At 33.7% G+C, this 21,671-nt stretch overlaps 3 protein-coding genes and 1 pseudogene across 3 annotated transcripts; 2 read left to right on the top strand and 2 right to left on the bottom strand.

The window, feature by feature from the left end:
• Positions 1-1,801: 1,801 nt before the first annotated feature.
• On the bottom strand, positions 1,802-6,928 carry LOC108329708 (dol-P-Man:Man(5)GlcNAc(2)-PP-Dol alpha-1,3-mannosyltransferase). The gene is made up of 12 exons (XM_017564053.2): positions 6,689-6,928; positions 6,436-6,608; positions 6,278-6,346; positions 6,045-6,202; positions 5,896-5,962; positions 5,736-5,789; positions 5,405-5,493; positions 4,133-4,249; positions 3,118-3,257; positions 2,955-3,033; positions 2,357-2,413; positions 1,802-2,274 (listed from the first exon to the last, which is right to left on the bottom strand). The coding sequence occupies exons 1-12, from the start codon at positions 6,867-6,869 to the stop codon at positions 2,106-2,108; spliced, it is 1,353 nt and encodes a 450-aa protein (XP_017419542.1). The 5' UTR covers positions 6,870-6,928; the 3' UTR covers positions 1,802-2,105.
• A 2,188-nt stretch (positions 6,929-9,116) lies between these two features.
• Positions 9,117-9,902, top strand: LOC108328491 (translocator protein homolog). The gene has a single exon (XM_017562365.2). It carries the CDS (start codon positions 9,182-9,184, stop codon positions 9,749-9,751), a length of 570 nt encoding a protein of 189 aa, XP_017417854.1. The 5' UTR covers positions 9,117-9,181; the 3' UTR covers positions 9,752-9,902.
• A 3,020-nt stretch (positions 9,903-12,922) lies between these two features.
• On the bottom strand, positions 12,923-14,450 carry LOC108328563 (xyloglucan 6-xylosyltransferase 2-like; annotated as a pseudogene).
• Positions 14,451-17,092: 2,642 nt separating this feature from the next.
• Positions 17,093-21,153, top strand: LOC108327846 (thiamine pyrophosphokinase 2). Its single transcript, XM_017561571.2, has 6 exons — positions 17,093-17,601; positions 17,688-17,784; positions 18,866-18,938; positions 19,941-20,042; positions 20,287-20,536; positions 20,794-21,153. Exons 1-6 carry the CDS (start codon positions 17,463-17,465, stop codon positions 20,910-20,912), a joined length of 780 nt encoding a protein of 259 aa, XP_017417060.1. The 5' UTR covers positions 17,093-17,462; the 3' UTR covers positions 20,913-21,153.
• The last annotated feature ends 518 nt before the right edge of the window (positions 21,154-21,671 follow it).

The following is a 21,671-nucleotide window of genomic DNA, read 5'->3' as shown; positions in this document are numbered from 1 at the left end:
ATATTTTATTAGTTTTATGTTATAATTATGTAATAGAAAGACTTGTGGGATTTCATTAAAATAAAAAGTAAAATTACAATAACATATGTATATAAAAAGTAATTAGAAAATATAAATTTCAATTAAAATATAATAATTTTAATTATAAATTAAACACTTTCAACTTTTATTAGATAATCAAAACTAAAAAGTTTGTTAATAAATTTAGAAAAATACAAAGAATAGACTGGTAAAAGACCGTAGAAGAAAAACTCGGTTACAATATCTAATTGATATTATTATTATTAATTGTTATTATTAATTGTTATAGATTACAGAAAAAAAATTGGTTAATGAGTATAAAGATGCAATGGATAAAACATGTACACTAAAAAAGACAGTTGTTAAATTAAAAAATAAAAAAGTATAGATATGTAACTACCAAAGATGAAGAATGTTCTCAACCGAACACTGGAAATTATTCATTTCTTAATTCAAGTTATCAAATATATATATATATATACCGGGTTTTAGTGGACAAAAATATCCTTATATATCATGGATTCTAAGTTTTAAGGTTAAGGGTATTTTAATAATTTTCATTCTCAAAATTAAAAAAAAAAAAAAAATAAACCCCCAAACTCTTACTCACCTCTCTCATTCCTCTCAACCCTTTCTTTTTCATCTTTTTCACTCCAATCTTTTCTCTGTCATCCCTACTGTAGCCTTAATTGAAAAAATCAAAAATTTCTCTCAACCTTTTCTCTTTCATCTTTCTCACTCCAATCTTTTTTCTGTCATCCCTACTGTGGCCCCAATTGAAAAAATCAAAAATCAAAAACACTTGCCGTTAAACCATCTTACAAAAAATTATTTTATAATGAGTTTTCATCTTATAATTTTTGTCTTATCTGATTTTATCCAATTTTCACAAGCATAAAAGAATTGGAAATTGACCTGGAAAAAATCAGAAATACTCGTTGTTAAACAATTTCTTACAAAAAATGATTTTATAATGAGTTTTTATTTTATGATTTTTGTCTTATCTAATTTTATCTAATTTTCACAAGCATAATGACATCAAAGGAATTGGTAATTGGCCTTGAAAAAAATCAGAAACACTCATTGTTAAACAATTTCTTACAAAAAATGACTTTATAATGAGTTTTCATTTTATAATTTTTGTCGTATATAATTTTATCTAATTTTCAGAAGCATAATGACATCCAAAAGAATTGGTAATTGGCCTGGAGGAGTTTTTTAGAGATGATGATTCTGCATATGATGAAATTAGAGAGGTTAGTGAAGATGGTGAAATTGAAGAGATCTTGAATGAACCTTTGCCTGAAGGTGAATATGTCAATGACTCAACTCTTTACAAAGGCAAATTGTTTAAAGGCAAATGTTTTTTATTTTTTCAATTGGAACTACAGTAGCGATGATAGAGAAAAGGTTGGAGTGAAAAAGATGAAAGAGAAAAGGTTGAGAGAAATTTTTGATTTTTTCAATTGGGGCTACAGTAGGGATGACAGAGAAAAGATTGGAGTGAAAAAGATGAAAGAGAAAGGGTTGAGAGGAATGAGAGAGGTGAGTAAGGGTTTGGGGGTTTCTTTTTTTTTTTTTTTTAGTTTTGAGAATGAAAATTTTTAAAATACCCTTAACCTTTAAACTTAGAATCCATGATATATAAAGATATTTTTGTCTACTAAAACCCGGTACACATTGCTAAAACGTACCAACTGAAAAACAGGCGTACGCGCGTTAGCAAACCCCTATATATATATATATATATATATATAAAGATTTCCTTGATACTGATTCGTTTAAGCTATTAAAGGACAATAATTCCATTTTAGATACACTATCACTTGCAAGTACAAAACTTTGGTTCGGTAGTGAGCAAAGGAATTGGACAAATAAAATTCATAAAAACATGGGCATATCTAATAGGGAATTCTGGCTCCTATACTCTGTTTTACATCCTCAAGTTAGTAGTCCTTGGGCTGCTCCAAGATACATCATCACAAACATCTACATCAAAGGGGAAGCAGTGATAAGGGAGAATCATTTTGTCCAATTCATCCTTTATCCACCACAAAAATAGACGGAGAGGAACCTTTGAACTTCTATTTGTTTTTCCCAGAGGATGGCTTATACTGTTCATAAGGGTACTCAGGTGGAGCAGACCACAAACTCCAGAGAATAATTAAGTGAAGACACAGAAGTAATGCTGAAGAAAGACTATTCGAAGGATAGATATTCCAGCACAGCTCCACTCCCACGAACAAAATCAAACTGCTTGTGGATGCCAAGTACAGAAATAGATTATTTATTAATTCAATACAATATAAAACCATGGGAAGTGGGTCAAACCTACCGCAACAACGTTGGGTAATGCGTTCTCCACAACAAGTAAGGTAAACTATAGAAGTACCTGTACCATAACAAATAGCGAGAATTACCACCAGGGGTTATTTTAGAATGCAAAACCACAAACATGAACAACTGTTTTGTGGTTTACATTAATACCTGTCTACCAAAATTTGTTAGAGATGATTGAACACAAAGAAGGTAAATAATTTCAGAGAGAGATATGTTCATTTGTAAATAAGAGGATTTTACCCATGACATATCTACAAGGACAATACTAAATGAAATATCCGCACAGATGGAAATTAGGAAAACCTGGCCAATAAATTTAAATCGAAAGCTAATGTCTATTCACCAAAAGAAAATAACAAAACATAACACAATCATCTACCAGATGAAGATGAGTGAAAAAGTATTTCTAAATGAGAATGTCCTCACTACAATAGGAACACGGAGCTCAGAGGTCATGGATGCATCTTCTATCATCTTAATAAATTATGCAGGTGGGTTTTTCGCTTTCCTTTCTTTAAACTATCTTGATGAGTAAGAATAAATTAAGCAGAGAGGTAGTGGTTGTATAATTAACAGAAACCCAGCAGACTTACCAAGAATAGAACTGATAATGCAATGACCGAGCACATACAATGCCAATGAAGTTCCCAACAAACATAGTTGTCACAATATCTGAGTAAAAGTAAAAAGTTAGCATCACTTATCACAAAAAGGGGAAGAAATGTTCTTAAATCCTACAAGAGACTGATGACTAACGTTCTTTATTAAGGATCTGGAGGGATGATGAACCGCTCTTGCCAACCTTCTTAGAAAAAGAGGAAGAGAAGAAAACCGCAAACCTCATTCTCATAAAGACATATCTGGAATGCAGAAAGTTGCAAAGTCCCCCTTCATGTCTGTAAAACTAAATAAGTCAACATGTAATCCAGCTGCATCAATATTTCAATCCAAGTATACATCACAGTTCTTATGTATCCCAATTATGATGTCCACAGTATAGACAATAATATACACTGTTCACACCACCACCACCACTAATGACAACAATAACAATACAAGTCATTTCCCCCTAGATGAGACTCACTTCATAATCAGACAATGCTATTGTGTAATGTCAAATACCAGGTCATTGTTTTAGATCCAAGTCAATCTTAAGCTATCCTCTATCTAATCAACTCTATTCATTCGAGTCTATCATCTCCCAACATGGCCAAACCATCTTAGATACATTCCTACCATTTTCCCCTGAATAACAGTTACTCCTACTTTCTCTCTAATTCATTCATGCATCGTCTTATCTATTCTAGTCGTAAGTATACTCATCAACACAGCATTCTCATCTCTGCAAGACTATGACATCTATTTATGATTTTGTTGACACGTCACTGTCCAACATTTGGTACCACAAAATAAAAAGGATTGCCGGTTCTCATTATTTATTGGTCAAACAGAAGAAAAAGAACTTATTAAATCTATGACTTGACAAGATATATTAAGTTTTCTTTTCCAAATTACAAATACAACCCCCTACTATATAGGTTAATAGCAAAAAACCTTCAAAACTCACCTCCCTGAATTTAAAAGATTGTGCAGCTAGAATGAACTGAACCCCTCACGTATGTGCATAAAGCATCTGTAAGTTTGAAGTTCAAGAAGTCTTACTGAGTTTTAAACCAAGGAGGGCTTTTCAGCAATTAACCTATAGTTGAAGGGGGTTCCTAGCATTTTCTGTATTGAAAAAATTAAAAGAAAAATAAACCTTTATACATACTTGCACCAACTATAATGCGCAAATGAAGCAAGTAATATGAGGTGAGCAGCCAACAAAAAGACCGCAAATCCCTTGGACACAAATACTGGCTCAGGGATGAATTTGAAGTTAACAGACCTGATAACATAAATTGAAATAATACATCAGGAAACATCTAACTGAGACCACATAAGAAAGGGTAAAATACAGTTTCTCAAAATTAAAGATACTATAAACTGAATACATCAACTTCAGTATACTACTCCGACCCCCTTTGAGCTTTAAATTGAAATGAAATAGGTGGTGTCCCAGTTAAGTTAAATGGTACATGTAATACCATTAGCCGGAATTAAAACTCCTTACTGACCAAAACCCAGATCTGAAAAATTCTATTTTTCGTACCGTTGAAAGTCTCACATCGACTAGAGATAAGACCAATTTAGAATATATAAATGGGTGCACACCTCACTTTACAAGCCGGTTTTATAGGCTTGAGTTAGACTTAAAGTCCACTTCTTAACATGATATCAGAGCCAGGTTCGAGCCTATCTAGCGATATTTGTTGTTCTCATGCTCGAGATGTATATATCTCGACGTGAGGGGGGTGTTGGTGAGGGAGGTGTTGGAAGTTCCATATCGATTAGAGATAAAGCCAATTTAGAATATATAAGTGGGTATATACCTCACCTTCAAACCGGTTTGGTGGAATTGAGTTAGGCTTAAAGTCCACTTCTTAACAAGTACGATGCTAAATTAGCTTCCAACCAGGCTTTCACAAGGGAGTATAGTGTGTTGCTCACATAGAAGCAGATTTTTCACTTAGGTCAAAACATTAAGGAAAGCTTTAGTATAACGTTTACATTTTCTTTTTGTGTGAATCGCTTTACAAATAAAGAACAATAATATATAAATGAGGAGATGGATGAATGCAGGCATTATCACATGAATATATCAAAGTTATAGACATAGGCATGTCTTACGAATTATATTTTAGGCACTAGTCACAAGTTCAACCTGAAAAACGTAAGCAGCGTATCTAATCACCCCCAATATAAGATACCGTATCTTCAGCAGCTTATTAGTTTATGTTCCTTAGTGCCAGAATGTGTCAGATGATCGTTGCAGAAAATAAAACTTTAGATACTATTATCTGCAATATTGCCTGTCTACCACACATCATCGCTTTGACCACAGGAAAAAAGGGTTTCAGATTATACTAAAAGCTAAATTTGTTTTCGGAATCATGGTTATCATATCAAGCAAACATAAAGGGCACACTTAAAAAATAGGTACCAGAAATGGATGAAGACACGACCAAGATTGAAGGCGCTCGATATGTACGCAACTGGATATGAAACCAGGAAAGGAAGCCCCAGTAATATCTACGGCAGAAGTTAACCATACTAGAGTTAACTGGCCTTACCAAAATTGGACATTGCACACTCTAGAGAATCAAACAAGCTTGAGGCCCGAGAGAAACTCACCTGCTAATACGGAAAGATTATTTTAAAACAAAAAATAGCCAACCATCAGACACCCAATTTATGCATTCTATAAATAACAAGGCGTGCAATTATTGTCTTACAAATTATAAATATACAAAGGAAAATGAAATGCAAGGGACCTGAACAGCTGCTGCCCAAGCTAATGCCAATAACACGCCACTGAAATCCATAGCCTGCATGTGCGTGAAGAAAGCGGGATACATGAGCATTACGATGTAAGTAGACAAAGAAAAAGATGTCAACATACCCTGACTATAAATATTGCACGTATATACGTACCTTCAGCATGAGGACCAGTAAAGGTGGAGCATAAAGAAGCACGTTCATCTTTACAGAAACAGCTCCACTAACAGATAATTGCCAGAAGCTCCGTAAACATTTTATCCTTACAACAACAAAAAACGTAACTATAGCATGAGAGCATTTACCTAAACACAATCAACCCAAGATTCCACCTTCGGTGCACAAGTAAGAGTAATGCAGCATGAAGAAGTGTCATGGCCACACAGTCATTAAACAGACGAAGCACGAAGATGGAATGAACTCTCTTGGATAGAGAAAGCAAGCAAAGGGCCCACCAAGGAACCTGATAGAAAATTGAGTTTACAAAAGCAGTGAGAATGGATATCAGCAATTAGTCAGAGAAAATTTGTATCCTTACCACATCAGTTTTGACATAGATGGCGAGAACGATTGCTAAGTTAATGATGTACAATACACCAAACAGAATCTGCAACGAGAAAAGAGAAAGACATGATGAATTACTTGGTTTATTGAAAATTAAGTAGAATGAGAAATAGAAGAATTTGAATGCGTGACCTGAGCAGGGTAAACTTGTCCTTGGGTAAGATACTGAAATGCAGAGTAAATGTAGAGAAAGCCAGCAGGGTAGACGAGAGGACCAGTGTCGCCTTTGAGGTTGCGGAAGTCTCTCTCCCCTTCGAGAAATCCGCTAACCTGTGACATGTAAGCGTCCCAATCTATCTTCGTATCTGAAAGCATAAAACGCCGTCGTATATCAATTGCGATGAATTGAACTTTTGAAGGGGAGGGTGTGGAAACTGAAACTTACAAGGTACAAACGCGATTATGAGTGTGACGAGGAGGGCGTCAGCGAAGAGAAGAGCCAGTGAGAAGGGTATCTTGGGGTTTTGGAGCAAAGCGGTTTTTCCTTCCGATCTCGGAGGTGGTGGCGACGGCGCCACCGATTCAACGCCCATGGTTTCTCTGTTTTTCAACCTTCTGCCACCCATCTCCGTTTTATTATTCTTCCACGATCAACGCCCTCACTTTCTCTTTCTCTAATTTTTATTTCTGGGCTTCGTCTCATGGGCTCACCAGATTTCAACTCCTAAAAGAACAAAAAGGCCTTCTTCTTGCACCCCACATTTTCTCTTCCTGCAACCCGACATTTAACTCTGATGTCCATTATAAACCTAAATATCATATATATAAATTATTAAATTAATTAGGTAAGCAGTCTTGTTTATTGTTGCCGCTATTATATTTACTTCTCCCAGCACTCCAACTCCAAGTCATTTTCATGAGACACTCTTTAAGGACTTTTTCTTTTTCAGTCTTCTTTTTTTTTCTTTTAATGGTCTTCTTCTTCAACAAATTTTGTCTTCAGATTTCGTCTTCGTTCATTCTTTTAAATAAAAAGATATGTATTTACTGTTCTTCTTCATTTACACTATTATTTTTCAAGTTTTTCGATGAAAATCAGACAGATTTGGCAATTATTTATCATTATTCGTTCATATACCTAATTTCGAAATTTAGATTATATAAATTGTCACTAAAATCCGACAAACAAACAGATTTAGTAAGCATTGGATTTCTTGGAAATCCTGTTGAGTTTTTTTTTTTTTAATTTGATGTGTTGAGTTTTTGTTATTAATTTTTATAATTTTAGTTATTTGTTGTGTTCTATTTTTTTTTAAGTTTAGTTATTTAATGTGTTATAATTTTTTTATTTTTTAAAAGTTTAATTATTTGATATTTTGTTTTTAATATTTGTTGAAATTTATTTCTTAAAAATATAAGAAGAACACGGAATGATAGCTTCCTCGAATAAAGAGAACATCGAACTAAATAACATTGTTTCAATATATATCCAACAACAAATTGCTTTCCTTTGATAAATGCTCATAGGGAAAAAAATTGGGATGTAGGAAAAAAATGTAGGCTTTGTTCTTTTGTAGTGATTTGGAGGAGATGATTTGAATGGATTTGAGGGTAATTTTTTTGTTGTTTTTTTGAGTGAATTTGTGGATAATTGAGAGTGGATTTGGAAGTAAAGTTTGTGAGAATTAGTGTAGGATTTGATTGATGTGAGAGATTTAAAAAATTAGTTTAATTGATAGAAATTAAAGATTACCAAAATATCCCTAGTTATTAAAGTAATATAAAATATTACCAAAATACTCCTAATTATTAAAGTAATATAAAATGTTATTTGTTAATGTTATATTTAATTGTAAAAATGTTTATAAGAAGAAAAAAATTAAAATTCATTATTAAAATGTAAAAAAATATTAATTTAGTAAATTGAAATAATAATAATAATTATAATTATTATTATTATTATTATTATCATTATTAATATTATTATTATTATTATTATTATTTAAATAATGCTACAAAATTTGAATACACTAGTCTGGATTTGAATATGTGCTGTCCGAATACAAGATGTGGGTTTAAAATTTGATTACTCATACTGAATTACTCCATTATCAAATGGAAGGAGAATAAACATTTAAATTACTCATAAATCACCATAAATCCTTGCACATCTGTGATGATTCAAAAAGTGATATATCCCGTGCTTTTCCCTTCTTTCAAATCTTTGCAAACGAACATGACTTTGCTTCCCAATCCATCTCACAAATCATGCTGAACAGTATATTCTTCACAAACGAACACAACTGTAAAGTGTAACAAAAAGTCCCAAACAAAAAGTCAAGTCCACAAATTTCTCTTTACTTTTTTAATTAATAATATGTTATTCATAAAAAATTTAATCCCTGACATAAAAATTCTTAAAAAATGCATATCATCGTTGAAAACTAATCAAATTATATTACGTAACCCAAATTTTGAAAATTTGAATTGTTTTCATGACAACTTCATAAAAAATACATATCAAATAAAAAACACATGCGTAGATATCGCATTGCACAGAAGTTAATACAGGCTATTCTGTCATTAAATTACGATGAGGTGGCAGTGAGCTGCTTAGATTTGGTGAAAAATTATGTTTGTTATGTATGTCGGCAAAATCAATTGAGATGAACACGTGTAAAATAGAAGCTGCTTCTCAAGTCAGTTCTTTTCTGAGATGGGCACGTGTAGTTTGGGAGTGCTTCCACATATGCATAGAGATCCACACATTTTCTCTCTCATGCACACGCGCCCGAACATCTGCATCCACTCCATCACATCTATCCACGTGTCACTCCACCACACAATCCATGTCCTTTCCTTAAAAACTATCACGCACCGAGAAAGTTTCACGAACACCAACCCTCTGTTCTCTTCCTTTCTTCCTCACTCTTCTTCCATGGCTTCCAATGACCTCAAACATCGACTCACACCGCATCCAGACACCGCCGCCAACGACAACGGGATGATCGGAGACAAACGCCAGAAACGAAAGATGATGGCCAAACGCGGCCTAAAGTCACTCGCCATAGCTGTTACCCTACCGTTCTTGCTCACCGTCTTATCAGCATGCATAGGCTCCTCCATCACCGCTGATGATTCTCTCTCAACCAGAAGACCCTTCTGGTTCCCACCCTCCTGGGCCGTGCACTTCACCTGCCCCGCCATAAGCTTGTTGATGGGTATGGCCGCCTGGATGGTCTGGGCAGAAGGAGGTTTCCACCGAAACCGCATGGCTCTGTTGTTTTACTTCACTCAAATCCTTTTCGCGGTGCTCTGGGATCCCCTTGTGTTTGCTGCTGGGGCCACACGGCTCAGCCTGATGCTCTGTTTAGGGTTGTTCGTGAGCCAGTACGGGTGCATGCTTGTGTTTCGCTCCGTCAATCCCATTGCTGCTGATTTGATAAAGCCTTCTCTGGCATGGGTTGCTTTTCTATCTATTGTAAATATTAAGCTCCTTTTTATCTGAACGCATACATGCATATTTATATACCCCACTGCTACTACCAATGAAGATGAAGCCAACAGTGTTACGTAGAATTGTTGTGTAAACAGTCGCCTGAATCGCCTACTGGACATATGCGTGTTGTAAATAACATTTTCCTAGTATTTTTGTTGCACTCCATTTTCCTTTTTATTTTCAGTATGTTGTTCGAATGTGATTGGTGTGTGCTAAATTTGTAAATTTGTCGTTTTGCTTTTTCAAAATTTAACGTTTCTCCAACTCTAGTTGCCAGGGATGTCAACATATACAAATTTCTTTACTTTCTATCCAAGACCAACCTACAATAGCATCTCTAACATTTCAGCTTAAAGATATTTTGCAAAATCAAGAAAAAAAAAATGATGGGATTTAGAACGTATACGCACGTACTTTTGTCCCGTCCTGTAACCTTATTCCAGAGGTAAAAACATATGTCTACAATTCTTACACATGTATACGAATTAGCTACTTCGCTAATAAGCAAGATGGCACGATTTGATCCATTAGATACTAAAATTGCTTTGTTCATAGTTCAGAGTACCATAAACCACACCTACTCGAACACGAGGAACGAAGCGTTAAAATAAGAACTTATAAACAGATGAATATGATATTTTCTCAAGGGCATTGAGGGAAGAAGATGGCTGTAAAGTGTTATTTCATATAAATAATAGTAACAAAGCAACTTTTGGATCTAGTTTGGGCTAGAATTTTATTCATGTAACAATCGAACCTGATTTCTCACTTAGGTTACCTGCTGGCCTTGCTTTTGTCAAGGCACAAAGTTAATACTAATGATAATGCAAATCAAATGATAAAATGGAACTTTTCCAAGAAACTTAACCTCTTTGCACGCCTTCATTACCAAGTTCTTGGTTTTTCAAAAGTTCCTGGTTTTGTAGCAAATGCCTTGTCTCAACATTATTTTCTTAAGATTTCTACCAAATTTCATTCAACAGTCTACAATTGAGAGAACGAGAATGATATCTTATATGAAACAGTTTCTAAAAAGAAGAAACATGACAAAATTTCGCATTCTCAGTCAGAGTTACAGTCCCTGTTAGGTACGTACGTCGCAAGCAATTTTCATAATTATAATGTCTGTTAGGTGCTTAGGTCGCAAACAATTTCCATAATTAATGTTGTAAAAGCTAAAAAATATATGACTCAGAAAAAGCAAATGATTATAACGCATACAGATTAGATCATAATTAACATACAGGCAGAATGCAATATTCAGTAATGATGCAGAAAAAATATTATTTTTCCTACCTCTAAATCTAGAATTTGTCATAAATCACAAGTAACCTTGTAAATGTGTTTGGGCAGTGAGTCCATTTGCTATCCCAGATTTTGCCTAGTCCTTATTTGTTTGATCATTTCAGACTGAACACATTAACTGTAACAGTGGAGAAGGAGACTACTAGTTGTACCACCAGATTTTCAGATATAACTCAACTATTAATTTACAAAGGATTTGTCTTCATCCTCATCCCTTTTTTAGAATTTCGTAGAAACTACGTTAATTTTTTTTTTCCACTGAAGAGTCTAGCTGTTGCACACATAAAAAAATAAAGCCTTAATGAAATGGTGCTAATTTTTTTTTCTGTTTAATATTGTTCTAAAGGATGTAATTTATGTTCAATTTAGTCCTTTTTGCATACGACTTTTAAATAGTTAACGGCGCACTATCCAGCTGTGCAATAAATGACACATCACCCTTGACACGTCATCACCATCTTCGCACCTCCATCATCTTCTCCATTCAGCAACCACCCAAAAACACCACCCATGGCCACCTACCAGCACTTTCATTGGCGCCACTCGTGCATCCAACAACAACCACCACGAAACCCATTATCGCGAATCAAATAACCCAAAACAAAAAAACAGGGAAGAACCCTCATCCCCAACAAAGAAGAACCCCCATTCCAAGTTCAGAAATCCTAACATTCTCAAACTCTCATCCCCCACTTTGCAAAACCCAAAACCCAAAACCCAGACCTGTAGGGAAGAATAGAATCCCTAACCACTCGCAAAACAGAGAAGAACCAAGAATTCTCCAAATCAATTTTGAAACGAAAATCATATATTCCAATTTACAAAAACCAAATAACACAACAAAAACTCCCCAAATCGAAACCCTCAATCGCGAGTCCTATTGCCGTGAAACCGCCTGAGAATGGTGGGCTTCTCGCATCACGATTACGTCGGAGATTAAACCTTTGCGGAGGCGCCGCCGCTGCAACCCTCACCGCGCCGCAAGAAAGGAGTTTGTTCTAGTTTCTGCGAAACTCCGACAGACCCACTATGGTCAATTGGACCATCGCAAGCTTCAATTTTCCTCTAAGCCTTTTCCCCTTTCATTCAGAAACCCTAAATTTTTGGGTGGGGAAGGGTCTGTCACGTGGCAAGGCATGTCAGCAGTTAAATGACATTCACTTATTGCATAGTTGGACAGTCTGCCGTTAACTATTTAAACGCCGTTGCACAAAAGGACTAAATTGAACATAAATTACATTTTTTAGGACAACATTGAATAGAAAAAAAAAGTTAAGACTATTTTAAATAAAGCTCACAAAAATTAGAACCAAAAAAATTGGTATTAAGGAAAAAAATAAATTAGATGAAAATAACTTTTGTTTTAAATAAAGAGTCAACGTAAGTAAAAAAAGCGGCATCCATAAAATAGCATTTTAAAATATTGACTTGCTTGAATTTTTACGTAGATTTTTCCACAAGAGAAAATCTTATTTAATTTAAATAAACTTATTGCAGACAATAAATTTATTTTTAATATCTTAAAAATTACAACTTTAAAAACTAAAATTTGACATTTACATTCTAACTATCAAGATTGGTGGTGTCTCGATTTCTTTTAGTATAAGTCGATCACGTCAGTAAAACTGCATATTAAAGTAAGAATTAAGAGAGTAAATGAGTTTAAGTGAAGGAGCTTGGTGTATGCTTCTAAAAATATAAACTTTTGGCTATTGTTATTTGTCTTTTATCGAACTGGTTAATAAAGAATAATATTCGAGCTTTGAATGTTGATTGAGTTGTTGAACTTTATATATTGTAACAAATATCTGATTTTAGTTTTATAAGATATTGATAAATTTACCTATTAAGTAGGGGTGGTGCATAGAAAATATCGGTCATACAAAAAGAGTATCGGATTTTTGCACTAACATGCACCCTGATGACGAGTTTTCTGACTATTTAACCTCGTACAAAAAGAGTGAAACTGACCTAGAAGATGATACATCAACTGTTTTAAATGTTTGGATGAAGCAACCCAACTTCATCCTTGTCTTCAAGGGGATTGCTAGTCTCCTCCCGTATTCTCTTGACTTCTTTACTAGCCAACGACTTATGCGTAAATCCATAAATCTGCAAAATCTGATTATCCCCAAAATTGAAGGCCCTATCCATCTGCTTCAAGCACCTCTCAACAGGGTAATCCCCAAACTTCCCACAAGGCTTGCACCCCACAAAATGAGTCACCAATGGCCACCTATGATCCCCGAGACCAGGATGGTAATTCTCAATCATTTCCTCGTACTTATCAACCAAAATCCCCCAATAACCATGCAAGTAATAATCGTTCTCGAGATAAACTTTATCACCCCATTTGTCTCTATCCTTAGCCAGCAGATAAACCATGGCAGATTGATCATCAGCTTCGAAAACAGGTCTATCCTTGAGCTCACGCGTCAGCACTTTCCCAGCCTCATCCCTAACCCTCCCTTTAGGCCCCATTGGAGCCCAAGCATCGAGAATATCCAAAGACCACTGGCAATTTCTCAGCAGAAAACTCCCAGTGTTCAGCCCAATCCAATTCTTTTCATCATAAACCATTTTATCCCACCCATGCATCACCAAGTTATGGTCTTTATACCTCTCCCACGGCACCTCAAACGCCATGTCCGTGAACATGGCATCACTATCCATCCACCATATAAACTCCAGCTCAGGGTGAGACAAAAGAAGCTTCCGAATCAAAGGAAGTTTGGTCCAGAACCCTGCCATCTCAGCGTCAAGGAGAGCCATGTTGTAAAACACCTCAATCCCATGCAAACGACAATAGTCAATTTTGTTCTTAATTGACTTCAACAAGTAATGATCCCCAACGGGATTCTCGCAGGGTTTCGGCGATGACCCAGTTACCAGAAGAACACGAGGCTTGTTGGGCCGAACGAAATTTGATAAATTGGGGTTATTGCGAAGCCAGCGAGATCGTTGCTGGTCCCAGGTCGATATTTTGGGGCCGAGACGATACGGCTCTTCCGGGTTCAATTTCTCGCGGTTCACGTCTTCTGGTTCGTCGACCAATATGGTGTTGATGTCAAAGGCATTGTAGTCGGTGATGGAATTGGAATCGTTGGACGTCGTGGATTGAAGCTCACCAAGGTGGCGATCGTTCTCAGGGAGCTTGCGGGAGTAGAAACGGTTGCGAATGTCGATGAAGTCCTGCTCCGGCGTGCCGAATTTTCCAGCACCGATGGTGCCGCGCAGGACAACGATGGTGAGGAGCAGACAGAGGATGGTGACCTTGCAATGCCTGAGAGCTCTCTGGAATTTTCGCGCCCTTTGAGCTCCCAAACACTTTTGTAACATGTTAATGCAAAAAGATAAATTCAGAATGGAAAATGAATGCAATTTGAAAACCAGAAACAGATATGGACACACCAATTTCGGATCATCCGCAATTGTAGTGGTGAATCCAGAAACGCGCAACCTCAGGACAAGTCAATAATAAATAAATAAATAAAGGAAGGAAGAAAATATAACCTTTAGATAAAGGCGGTATATTCTCTTTTTGAAGAACAATAATTATTTTTTAAAATGGAATGATTGAAAATATTTTCCATGTCTATTATTATTCAAATTAAAAAATAACTATGGTAAAAATCAATATTCTCGTTATTAAATAGCATTATAGAAAAAAAAAGTGACTGTATTTTTTTTTTCTGGGGCAAATTGGATTTCATAATTGTTGAATAATTGGTGGTCAAGAGGCCTTAAATAAATCGAGTCGAGACCTAAGACCACAACTTTATTATTGTTTTAAAGACTATGATTATAGATAAATTTAATATTTAACATGTCTATGAGTGTGACACAGTAAAAATTTTAATTATCGAATAAAATTATAAAAAAATATAAAATTGTGTAAATAACTTTTTTTTATAATTTTTTGTTTCGGCGGATAACTAAAATATTTCTGTGTGTTATGAGTCATAATATCACCTAAATAAAAATGAAAACAATTAAAATTCATCTTCCTTTTTACAGCTGAATAACACCTATTCACTGAATTGAGTTTTAATAAAAATAAAATTTAAACTTAATTAAAAATATTTAAAATTAAATAAAATTTCTATTGCATTTTTACCTTTTTTTTAATAATTTATGTCTTTTTTATTGATATGTATATATTGTAAAAAATAATGTTATTATAAAAAGTCAAATTTAGAATTTGTGTTATCATCCTCTTATTAATTATAATAAATAACGTGGTCTCACGTTGTAGTCTTACATTTTATTATTTGTATTGTTTTTTTAATATCCTTTTGTTGTTAATTATTTTACATGAATAAAAATATTTGACTTTCAAACTCAAGCATGCAATTTCTTAAACTCTTCATTTACTCTCTAATTAATTTTTTTTATTCTTTTTAGTCCTAAATGTTTGTTTCATTTGAGAGCTGTGTCTTGTTAAACAAATTTCATTATCTTTTAAATGTTTGACTATTTTGATATTTGAATAATATTTTTCTATCTTATTTTATGTGATTTCATTCAATTATAAAATTTAGAGTATACATTTGATATTTTTAAAAATATTTTTATTTATTATTTATTGTTAACATATATAACTGTTTTAATGATTTTTATATAAATATTTTAATATTTAGTTCACTTTTTTATGTATAATTTTTCACTACAATTATATAAAAATATATTTCATTTATTATATAGATTTTGTGTAATATTGTATATAGTTGTTTTGCCTTTGTTCAATTGGTATATATGTACTTTGATTTAAAATTTATATAATTCTATTTTTTTAAATATTATATATTGAATAAACAATAATACATTATTTTAATATTAAATATTTACTAATATTTATTAGTTTTACAAAAAAAATAATTAATTAAGAATATAACATTAAAAAACAAACATTAGTATCGGGTTATTCAATACAAATATGAATGAAACAAAAATTCTTTACTCGTTATATAAGATGATAATGAACTTTTACTTGAAATCAAATACTCAAACTTTTCATGTGTATCATATTGCTATCCTTACTTACGATTTATAATTTGTGTGTGTGTGTTTTTCTGTTTTAACCATAATTTTTGTTTTAAACACTGTAAAAACAATCATATACCATGAAAGATATTTTTTATTTATAGTAACTCTTCGAGTGAAATAACCACGATAGAGAAGAAGAATAATGGTATATTCAAAATCAAACAAAAGAAATGCTTGTGTGCTACCATTTATTTATTGCTCAAGCTATTATTCTCGAATATAAAACAATACTATACTATTAATTTACAAAAGGATTTGTCTTTATTTCCCCTTTCTTTCAGAATTTAGTAGAAACTACGTTAACTTTTTTTTTTTCACGATACACATAAAAAATAATTTAGATGAAAATAACCCTTTTTTTAAAACAAAGGAGAGTCAACAAAAATAAAAGACGGCGTCCATAAAATAGCGTTTTAAAAAATTGAATTGCTAGAATTTTTACACAAAATTGTCCACAAGAGGAAATTTTATTTAATTTCAATAAACTTATTACAGGCAATAAATTTATTTATAATATCTTAAAAATTACAATTTAAAAACTAAACTTTAACATTTTCCTTTTAATTATCAATATCAGTGATGTTTCAATTTCTTTTAGTATATAAGTCGATGCCGATACCAAAATTATACATTAAAGTACGAATTAAGAAAGTAAATGAGTTTAAGTGAACAAGCTTGGTGTATGCTCTTAAAATATTAACTTTTGGTTATTGTTATTTATTTATTTTTAATATCGGTATAGTTTTATTTTTGTAATACATAAAAGAATAGGAATAATCACAAAAGAGCAAAAATGTATTTAAGTCTAAAATAAAAGGAAAAAGTTAAAAGAAAATATCTGCAACTGATTGGGAAAGATATTAAAGTGAATTCTTGAAAGAATGGTATAAAAAAGGTAAATAAATTGACAGAATAATTACCCAAAATATGAACTGATAAATTTGTATAGGAAGCATTGACTGAAAAGACGTGGAACTATGAAAGGGTGAAAATTGGCATGTGGCACAAAACTGGAACTTTCGCGTATGGTAATCGCGTTCCCACGTCTGTTCCACTGCACACCAAAATTGAATTGAATCGAATCCAATCGCTGGGGTTGTAACTGTAATTTCATCGCGCGTATATGGCAGACGAGGTTTATTAGAGTTTGGTTACAGTTGGGATTTTATTTTATCAGATCCAAGCACATTCAATGGGAATAGAAAGCAGCGAATGATTGAATAAAGGGAGAAGAAGCAAGTGCATCAATATAATATTATCACCATCGTTATTGAAACAAAAAACGGAATACTAAAGTGAGGTATCCTGTGAAAAGTTTGGGAGCATAACAGACATCTCGCCTCCCAAAAGAAGCATCCTGTGAAAAAATATGGATTTGATGTGTCATTGTTCGAATTTTCTTCTTTCGCCGGAGAACCCCAACGCGGCGTGTTCTCTTTCTCTGAACTACGCTCTCGTTATTCTCAATCAGAGTCTTCCGAGATTTGCTCCTCTGCTCTGGGACCACGGTATTCTCCCTGCACCCTTTCATCTGTTTTTTTCTTTCTTTATTGTGTTGGTTGTTGATTGTTGATTCATGCATTGATGGGTACAGCTCATGTGCGAGTGTGCGCCGATGGAGGTGCCAATAGGGTGTATGATGAAATGCCTCTTTTCTTCCCGCATCAACAACCTTCCCATGTTCGCTCCAGGTTCCTATTTTTTCATTTAAATTTTAAATTTTGATTATTTTTTTTTCCCTAAGGTTTTGTTTGTTTCTCTCTTTAGCTTAGTTCCGTTTGTGTGACTTTGTGCTTGTGGTTGTGGTGTTTCTCGCAATTGGGGTGCTGAATGAAAAGTTCTAACTTTCCTATTATCACTTTTGAGTTCTCTCATTCAGTGGTCCAGGACAAGTTCACAAAAGGCTGGTTCTGGTTATGAAATGATGTTTTTTTTTTATTCTTTTACATGATGGGAATTTCTTAACGCTTGTGATTTCTGAGTTCGATGTCTTTCTTGAAAGTTTCAAGCTGCTGTGATTTTCTTTACTTCTATTTTACGTATTTGTGGTGGGGCTGGGTTTTTTAAAGTTCTTAGTGGCTTTGAGTGAGACTGAGTGGATCAGAAAATGAGATAGCCAAATAGGATTTTGTGAGTTCGTGCAGGCTACATCAATTGGATTCTGTTAATCCTTTTTTGCCGTTGTTGTACTAAATAAATCAGTCCATGTTCCCATCATTATGATTGATCATGATGAATCTGCTCAAACAATGTTATGTCACTCTTATCTCTGGTCCTGGGTGACAGATAGTGCTTACCAGTGCCTTGTTTGTTTCTGCTTGTCGTGGAATTCCCATGTATCGCATTTGATGTTATCTTATTAGAGATTAAAGATATTCTACCATGATATATTTCCTTACTTTTATTTTCACTTATACGTATCTGGCTGGAATTATCATGGGGTATTTGTGAGAAGTCATCCTTCTTCTGAGTTGTAGTCAACGATATCTTCCGCTTAATTGATCTAACTTTTCTTATAGCATGCTTCTTTGTACATTTTTGCATCTCGGATTGATTTCAATGGTGTAAGCTCTCCAAACGATCTTTATTTCCGTTTCTAGTCTATGCAGTATAATTGTTGGAGAACTTGGTTAGACTGCAAACCGTGTCACATTTATTGTTTTCAGTACTATTGTCAGTGTTTTGCTATTGTTAATTTCTGGTAGCATGTTTTGGCATCTTCAGTATATGTTTGCAGATTTCCTTTTGTCTAACTTGCTAGGTTTCTTTCAGGTACAAGCCTGATGCAATTAAAGGAGACATGGATTCAATACGGAAAGAAGTACTTGACTTCTATGCAAAACTGGTATTTCCCTCTTTACCTATGGTTATGGTTATGGTTTTTTGTGCATTAAGCCATCAATTTGGTCCTCGAATTTTTATTTTATCTCCTACTTAGTCCTTAAAGTATTAAAAATATAATAAGTGGTCCCCAAAGTTATGTGACATTTTTCCTGTTGTTCAGTCTGGTAACGAAACTGTTTCGAAGTCCCTTAATTATAAGGCTAGACGGTTTTAAACGTGAATAAATAATTGTTACAATTATTCTTAGTCCCAAATTTACCATCTCAAATTCCAATCACAGAACGCAGACAATGTCTGGTATGGTGAGAGTAAAATTAGCATAAAAGTAGAGTTAAAAAATTATCATAATAACAATAGACTAGTTTGCTGAAGAATCAACCTTACATGTTCACTTTACTTTCTACAATATTTCAGGGGTCTTCCCTTTGTCGTACACAGTTATTTTGTTTTCAATAGTCCGAATTGTGACCTTCGACAACTAAAATTTGCATTCTTAACAATTACTGGAATCAATTGCGTTTCAAGATATTTACTGATATGCATCTCTTGTTAAATAATTGATGATAGGAAATTGAACAACTTCTTGTTTTCATCAGACAAAATGTTACAAGTTTAAGACACTAACGTTATGTGTTGCTTCTAATTCTAAAGGATAAAATTGATGTTTTTTTTTAAGAGAGATCAAATAGATACACGCCTGAAACAAAGGGACAAGTTCTACACATGTTTTAAACAGTCCAATCTAGCAGCACTTAAAGGACTTCAAAATAGTTTCATTAACAGCAGGACTAACTGGAGGATGTTAAAATGATACTTCGAGGACCAAATTTTTTTTCTTGCGACTAAGCTTGCGCTTGTGCAAGCAATAGAGAAAATGAATTCAAAAGGAAACTTTATTGTTCACACCGAAGTACCATTTTTTATTCCTATGTTACTGTTATATTTACATCTTGAATCTTGCATAAATTATGGCAAGGGTCTTATGCTAGTTTTCTTCCTGCAGGGAACTAAGATAATTGATGAGTCGCATGATCAGGACACCACAGATTTACACAAATGTGTCATATACATACGTGACCTCAGCCCAAAGATTGATGGATCAGAGGTGAGTTAAATACTTGGTTATATTATTTATTTTCTGATTTTCTAATTTCAGCCGCACTGGGGATTGAACTCATGGACTAAGATAATTTTGGAATAATTGAAATGAACAAGTCTTGTGCCATATTTGCTCTAATTCCCTTTTGGCAGTAAGGAATTGTTATCATGCTATGTGTATTTAGTTGTACTGCTGAAATTAACTCAACTTGGCAATAACTCTTTCACCTTTCATCTTAATGCAATGGCAGCAATGCATTCTAGTTGCTGGAGCACTTGGTGGGAGATTCGACCATGAGATTGGAAATATTAATGTTCTGTGTCGATTTCCCAACACACGGATTATCCTTCTATCTGATGATTGCCTCATTCATCTTCTTCCAAAGAATCGGTATCATAAAATCTTTATTCAATCTTCTGTTGAGGGTCCCCATTGTGGACTCATTCCAATTGGGATGCCGTCTGGAAGCTCTACAACCACAGGACTCAAATGGGACCTCAGTAAGTAATGCTTTTAGTTCTTTAATAATAATGTTAGGTGATTACTGTAAATATATTAGTCTGTAATGAAACTGTACTTCTTGAGTCTCTGCTTGAGTAGGATGGTAACAGAGTGAATATGATGCTTTAGTGTGATGGAGGCATCGATATTTCTTATAATAAAAATCTTCAACTTCCATTTCCTTTTTCAATCACCCAATTCTGATATTGTTTATAAATGTCATCTGATGATGAACTTTTTATTTTGTTTATCTCAGATGAGACGGCAATGAGATTTGGAGGTTTAATAAGCACATCGAATATTGTAAAAGGAGAAATAGTTACAGTACAGTCTGATTCAGATCTTCTTTGGACTATTTCTATCAAGAAGCCTTAGGTTTTATATGTTGCTTAGTGCAGTGATTTTTCAGATCATAAGTATTAATATGGGTCCTATTCTATTAAAGGTCACAGCTTCAGCTGACCTTTCTTTATGTTCCATTCTTTCAACTTACTGTATGAATTACGGGAGGACAAAAGGGAAATAGGGAATTATTCTTTAATGTAGGAACTTCTATTCCTAGTGACTATGCTTGGAAATTCAGTTTTCAAAGAGGTTACCTACATTCGTTGGTTCAGTTGTATGGTAACATTGTATGTTGATTTATTATCCGTAAATGAAACAGCAGAAAAAGATGGCAAATATTGATAGAGAAAAAAAATACTGTTTATACTATTGCTTACGATCTATTCAATTGCCTAAACAGACTTTTAATTGGCACTCTGAACTGCTTAATACGCGTCAATGGAGTTCTTAGGTTGCTTTTATTATTTTAAAAGTTAATAAAAGTTCATATGTATTTCTGGATCGTACAATGATTTATCAGAACATAGATGGGAGATGAGTTTGAACTCAGTGTATGTGATTACATGTGATTAGTAGATAATATTATGATAACAGAATTTTTATTAACAATCATGCTGTTTGTTACGAAACATGAAACACAAGTAAATGTGGCAATTTTAAAAATAAACATTAACTAAATATTTACTTTTGAAGAAAGACTAAACATTTTAATATATCAAAGAAAATACTAGTACTGTGATTTTGACAAAAGTTCAGTCCTAATAAATATTTATTAGTTTCAATATTTTG

This window comes from Vigna angularis, chromosome 2 (assembly GCF_016808095.1).
Source record: "Vigna angularis cultivar LongXiaoDou No.4 chromosome 2, ASM1680809v1, whole genome shotgun sequence".
NCBI classification, from domain to species: domain Eukaryota; kingdom Viridiplantae; phylum Streptophyta; class Magnoliopsida; order Fabales; family Fabaceae; genus Vigna; species Vigna angularis.
This window is presented reverse-complemented; position numbering and strand designations above follow the sequence as displayed.

Coding starts and splice junctions, on each gene's coding strand:
- LOC108328491 (XM_017562365.2), top strand. CDS start 9,182: ATGGCTTCCAATGACCTCAAACATCGACTCACACCGCATCCAGACACC.
- LOC108329708 (XM_017564053.2), bottom strand. CDS start 6,869: ATGGGTGGCAGAAGGTTGAAAAACAGAGAAACCATGGGCGTTGAATCG. Junction 6,609..6,688: donor CATAATCGCGTTTGTACCTT/GTAAGTTTCAGT, acceptor TTATGCTTTCAG/ATACGAAGATAGATTGGGAC. Junction 6,347..6,435: donor GACAAGTTTACCCTGCTCAG/GTCACGCATTCA, acceptor TTCTCGTTGCAG/ATTCTGTTTGGTGTATTGTA.
- LOC108327846 (XM_017561571.2), top strand. CDS start 17,463: ATGGATTTGATGTGTCATTGTTCGAATTTTCTTCTTTCGCCGGAGAAC. Junction 20,043..20,286: donor CAAAGATTGATGGATCAGAG/GTGAGTTAAATA, acceptor ATGCAATGGCAG/CAATGCATTCTAGTTGCTGG. Junction 20,537..20,793: donor AGGACTCAAATGGGACCTCA/GTAAGTAATGCT, acceptor TGTTTATCTCAG/ATGAGACGGCAATGAGATTT.